At 57.8% G+C, this 6,096-nt stretch overlaps 1 protein-coding gene across 1 annotated transcript in view; it reads left to right on the plus strand.

Moving 5' to 3' along the window:
• Positions 1-5,438: 5,438 nt before the first annotated feature.
• Positions 5,439-6,096, plus strand: part of POSPLADRAFT_1140189 (hypothetical protein) — a gene marked incomplete at both ends in the record, with an annotated part of 1,647 nt that continues 989 nt past the window's right edge. The window contains 2 exon segments of the mRNA XM_024485141.1: positions 5,439-5,488; positions 5,505-5,811. Coding sequence (XP_024340390.1) covers positions 5,439-5,488; positions 5,505-5,811 — 357 coding nt within the window.

The raw sequence follows: 6,096 nt of genomic DNA on the forward strand, positions 1-6,096 counted from the left end.
CTAGGGACAAGAGGTCGAAACTGAGGTCCCTAGGGCAGCAGAGGCTGGTTTATATACATGGGAAGATTTAGGGCAGGCTGTGCGCGTTGGTCCGTGCGCAGCTGGTCTGTGCGCAGCATGCCGACGCGGCCCCGGGGGCCGGTGAGTCAGAGCGGCTGCGTCAGCGGGGCCTGAGCTGTGCCGTGCACTGCCGTCCTATCTAATCTGATCGTACAGTAGATAATGATGTGTCCGTATCGGGCAAGTAGTACAGAGGTCGCGGGTTCGAGCCCGCGAAAAGGAAAAAATTAAAAAACGGCTAGACACCGTACCAACTCGTGACATTACCCTCCCCTCAACGGCGCATGACCTCATGCGAGGTGCCCTTGCCCATCTCCCATCCAGAGCGGCAGCGTGCTTCAGTCAGCGGCGAAGGCATTGGCTGAAAGTTGAGACCACCAAAGGTAGCAGCGTTGAGTCGACGAGGGGCGTTTGGATTCTTCCGGTGGAAGTTGGCTATGAGGGCCGGCGCATTGGCAACGTTGCGCGCCGGTTCCCATGACGTGTGCGAATCGTCATAACCCTTCCACTTGACGAGGTACTGCAGCTGACGCCGGAAGATCCTCGAGTCCTTGATCCGTTCAACCTCGTACTCCTCGTCGCCCTCAACCTCAATTGCAGGCGGCTCCTCCGGCTCCCGGCCCGGGATATCGCTACGCGTGTACTTGCTAAGCAAGGAGACATGGAATACCGGGTGCACCGGCACCGACTTTGGCAGGACTAATTCGTAATCCAAGTCTCCGAGCTTTCGCCGCACGGCATATGGTCCGAGGCGCTTGGGACTGAGCTTTTTGCTCGGCTGTTTCAGCTTAAGGTTCCGAGCGTCTAGCCAGACCTTGTCCCCCGGCGCGAAAACCAGTGCCTCTTGCACGTGCTTGTCGTAGTACACCTTCATGCGCTCGGCCGACAGCTCGAGCGCAGAGCGCGTATCGTCGCGAATCTCCTTCAGGATCTTGAGCCGATCAGCGGCCGCAGGCATCGCAGACATCGGATTGATCCGCACTTGGATCTCAGGATTGTACCCTTGATGCAGGAAGAAAGGGGAGTGCCCGGTCGCGGAGTGAACTCGGTTGTTCATTGCGAATTCCGCGAGCGGCAATTGCTTTGCCCAATCATCCTGCCTGTGGCTTGTGAAAGCACGCAGGTACTGCTCAATCTCCTGATTCCAGCGCTCAGTCTGGCCGTCCGTCTGAGGGTGGAACGCTGTAGACAGCGCCGGTTCGATCCCCAGTCCTTTGTACACCGCATGGAGATATTTCGAAGCGAACTGGGGACCTCGGTCTGATATGACTTTGGCCGGGGCCCCATGATGCTTGAACACATCGCGGATGTACAGGTCTGCCGCACCTTCTGCCGTCAGGGTCTCATGACAGGCCGAGAAGTGGACCTGCTTTGTGAAGCGGTCGGCGGTAACCAGGATCGAGTCAAACCCATCGGACTTCGGCAGGCCGACGATCATATCGGTCGTGATGATCTGCCATGGGCGCTCGGGGATCTCATTCGGCTTCAGCGGACCCTGGGGCTTGGCTGGGAATGTCTTGGTACGGTTGCACACGTCGCAGGTGCTTACGTACTCATTGACAAACTTGGACATTCCCGGCCACCAGTAGTTCCGCGATACGAGCTCAAGGGTTTTGGCACGACCACCATGACCGGCGATCGGCGAGTCGTGGTGGATCTTGACTATATCCCGCCGGAGCTCTGCGTTCTTTGGGACGTACACACACCCGCGGAACAGCAGAAGCCCTTGTTCGGCATTCCACTCCTCAAAACCCCTTCGCAGCCGGGGCGGCCCGAGGTCCTGCACCTTTTCAAGTGCCTCGGCCACCTCCCGATCCTTCTCCGAACATTCCCTGATGCGCTTCAGAAGCGACTGATCGGCCGTCACCGAGGCATGACCGCGCCGGGCGGAGGCGATGCGGAAGCGCTCTGGCTTGAGAACCACCTGATCGGTGTTATCGTCCTCATCACCGATCTGATGGTCTGATCGACGCGACAGGGCATCAGCCTTTCCATTGGACGTCCCGGCCTTGTGCGTGATGCGGAAGTCAAAGCGAGCCAGGAACAGCGACCATCGCGCTTGACGGCGCGTGAGATGCTGGGATGTACGCCAGTACTCGAGGTTCTTATGATCGGTCACGATCTCGAACTGATTGGGTAACCCCTCGAGGTAGTGGCGCCAATCGTCTAGCGCCTCAATGATCGCGAGCATCTCCTTATCGTAGATCTCGTAGTTCCGCTGCGCCGGATCCATCGCATGTGATCTGAAGGCGATGGGATGCCATTTGCCGTCATCCTGCTTCTGCATCAACACGCCGCCGGTGGCGTACCCCGAGGCATCGACTTCAATGCGCGTTTCCCGATTAGGGTCGTACAGCGCTAAGACTGGAGTCGTCGCGAAGAGCCGCTTGAGCTCATCGAAGGCGTACTGCTCTTCCTCGCCCCAATGCCATGGGTCGTTCCCTGTGAGTCGGTCGAGTGGTCGCGAGATCTTAGCGAAGTCCTTAATGAAGCGGCGGTAGAAATTGGAGAACCCCCGGAACTTCTGGACATCTTTCTTGTTCCGGGGTACCGGCCACTCATTGATTCCTTTTAGTTTCGCAGGATCCATCGCCACCTCATCGCCACCGAACACATAGCCGACGTAGTCGACCTTGGGAACGTCCCATTCGCACTTCTCAGGCTTCAGGAACAAATCATTGTCCTGAAGGCGGCGCAGAACCTCGCGTGTGACTTTCTCATGCTCCTCCTTATTGGTGGAGAAGATGAGTATATCGTCTAGGTACACGAGGATTTTGCCGCCGACGATGAGATCATGGAAGATCTCATTCATCATCGCCTGGAAGGTCGCGGGGGAGTTGGTGAGACCGAAGAACATCACCAAGGGCTCGTACAACCCTCGGTTAGTTACAAAGGCCGCCTTCCACTCGTCACCGGCTTTGATCCGGACGTTGTTATATCCCCATCGGACATCGAACTTCGTAAAGAGCATAGCACCACGGAGCTTGTCCACCATTTCGGCGATCAACGGCAAGGGATAACGATTTTTGACCGTGATTGCGTTCAATCGGCGGTAGTCCTGCATGGGTCGAAGCGTCCCTTCCTTCTTTTTGATGAAGAAGAAGGGGGATGAAATGGGCGACTTCGACTCCCGTATGTAGCCCTTCGCTAGTTGCTCTTTTAGGAACTTGTCTAGTTCCTCCTGCTCGTTGTTCGACAAGGGGTACACCTTAGAGTGGAAGGTCGAGTAGCCGGGCACGAGTTCGATCGCGTGATCGTACGGCTTCCTTTCGGGTAGCCGTTCTGATGCTTCCTTAGAGAAGACATTCAGGAACTCGTGGTACTGTTTAGGTACCGACTCCTCGGCGGTCTTAACGACCTTCTTTTTGATCTCCTCCTCAGCAAACAGCTGGGAGTACGTATGTCCTGCTGCGACGAACAGCTGAGGAGCGCCGGGAAGTGTGACACCTTGCTCCCAGGCTTCGATCAAATCGGCCTCATCCCACTCTACCTCCACCGGATCTTCTTCGGGTTCGAAGTCCGGGAGTACCTGACTTCGGCAGGCACCTATCACCGACCGTTTGGACTTTGGCGAACGCCTGCACGCCGTGGGCCGGTCCCCCGTATCACGCGCAGTCGCTGCTTGCTCCATTCGGCTAGTCTTCCTGGCACTGCACGTCTCAGGGCATCGTGATAACTTTAGAGAGCCTGACTCCCAGTCAATTTCAGGGTTGTGCTCTCGTAGCCAATCCAACCCGACGATCACATCCTCTGGACCTATGTCCGTGACCGTAAACACCGTCTTCTCGACGTGTTCTCCTATCTGCATCTGTAGTACGGCTACCTCCGAGATGCTTCCGTCTTTATTGAGCGTTCCATCGATATTGTAAAGCGGGATTGGCTCTTTCAATTTCCGCGTTCGTACTCGATTCTCTGTGATGAAACGCTTGTTGATGAACTTCGTGGTGGCTCCGCTGTCCACCATTGCAACTATATCCTTGTGCCGTCTTTCTCCTTTGAGGCGCACCGGGATGTGGAAGTGCTGGGACCCGTGGTCCAACTCGTAAACATTCGCGGTCGCCAATACATTGTACAAATTGTTATTACGAGGTCCGACGCGTGCGGCACGAAGCGCGGACCGGATCAAAAAGATTCTTCTTTGAGCGCTCGATAGTGCTCCAACTCCTCGCGCATCGACTTCATCTGTGCTATTAAGTCCGCCAGCTCGGAACTTTCCAATTTTGCTGAAGCGGTGCTTATACTCGCTGAGGATGAAGTGACGGGGGCGCTTGTCGCCGCCTGGGTGGAACCCGAGGCAACCGTAGCCCGCGCGTCGGCGCGTTTTGTGTAAGGTTTATCCTTACAGTTAGGGCACTCGAAACGACGGTACCCTTGCTTCCCGCAGCCGAAGCACGTGCCAGGGAAGTCTCCTTTTCCGACGGCCGCATTGATGCTGGCCGAAGCTGCATGTGACGAGGGTGCACCACCACGTGCCCCGCCGCGACCTCGACCTCGGGCCGAGAAGAAGTTGTTCAACTCGGGCCGACGGGCCCGGCTGATGTCGAGGATCTGCTCGACCTCAGTGGCTCGCTTTTCAGCGGCTCGCCACGTGGTGAAGGTCTCGAGCTCGATCTTTCGATAGACGCAGGAGGGGATGCCGCTCAGGTACTTGTCGCGTAGCTCCAGGTCCCCATACCCAGAACGGTCCGCCGGACCCTTGAACAGCGCGGAGAACTCCGCGGCGGTGCGTTTTTCGCGGACCGACTTGTCCGCGCAGAGCTTCGCCAGCTCCACTTGTGCTGCTGCCGCGTCGTCGAGATTACCGAAGCGAGCCTTGAAGGCAGCGGTGAAGGCTGCTTCGTTCCTGAAGGGGGTTGTAACCCCTTGTACACCCAGCTGCACCGACGCGAGTTGGGCGAAGTAGGGCGTGGCCCAGGCACGGGCGTCGCCATCGAGCAGGCTCAGCGCAACCTGTACCTTGAGCTCAATAGTTGTCAACGACGTGTTGATCAGCCAATAGATACGTAGTTGCGACAGGAACCTGTCGCATTCGATGACGGTTTTGCCGTCATAGCGGAGGGGGAGGAGGAGCTTCAGGGTCTCCTTGTCAGGTGCAGCGGCGGGGGAAGACATTATCGGCGTCGGGGGGGACGGAGGACGCTGCGGGGGCGGAGGCGGCTGTGGTGGCCCTCCGCTGGTCGAACTTCGAGAGGAGCGAGTGCTCGAGCGGCCTCTCGGCGGAGTCGGCGGTGAAGGCGCCGAAGGAAGTTCGGCGGGGGTGTCACGTACGTCAGGGACTGCTGACGCGGGGGCGAGCGCTGTCGGCGAGGCGGACCCAACAGAATCCTCGGACTCGGACTCCGAGATTCCTTCTTCACCCTCACCCTCCTCAGGCTCTGGCTCTGGCGCAGGGTCTGGAGGGAGATCTCCTCGTGCTTGACCTGGATTGGTGATGACAGTTTGAGGGAGGCGGGAGCTAGGGGAGACAGGGCGAGAGTGCCGCGAGGCAGATCGAGATGCAAGGGTGCTTCGGGGTCCGAGCGGGTGTTGCGCTCGTCGGATCGCTTTGTAGCGCGGATAGTCTTCTGGGATCGATCGGGGGGTTCGGTTCGGGCACGGTTGCTGCTCGCAACGGTAGATGATAGTCTCAGGACCGTCTGGGATGTAGACGTCGATAAGGTCCTGAGAGTCGAATGCGTGAACTTGGCCTTGACAGGCAGCCACGTTGGATGGGGGGGAGGACGGGAAGGTGCGCGTACTACAAAAGGCCGTGTTACTCTAGCTTACACCTACGGCGCCCGAGATGACACTGAGATTCGCAGTTCACGTAGGGCCCAATACTGCTTTTGACTATTATGCAGCAGGAACCAAGGCTACGCGTCCGTGAGGACAAGTACCGCTCACTGAAGCGCAGGTACTGAAGAGTTCGTTTCTCTAGTGTTGGCGATGTATAGTAGGCTATCTACGTATCGTAGTGTACCGTATGGGTGCGCACCACCCGACCTATGGGAAAGGAAAAGTGAGTGTGGGGTTCCGAGAGAACGCCGGTTGCTTGGG

Source organism: Postia placenta, assembly GCF_002117355.1.
Source record: "Postia placenta MAD-698-R-SB12 unplaced genomic scaffold POSPLAscaffold_5, whole genome shotgun sequence".
Taxonomy (NCBI): domain Eukaryota; kingdom Fungi; phylum Basidiomycota; class Agaricomycetes; order Polyporales; family Adustoporiaceae; genus Rhodonia; species Rhodonia placenta.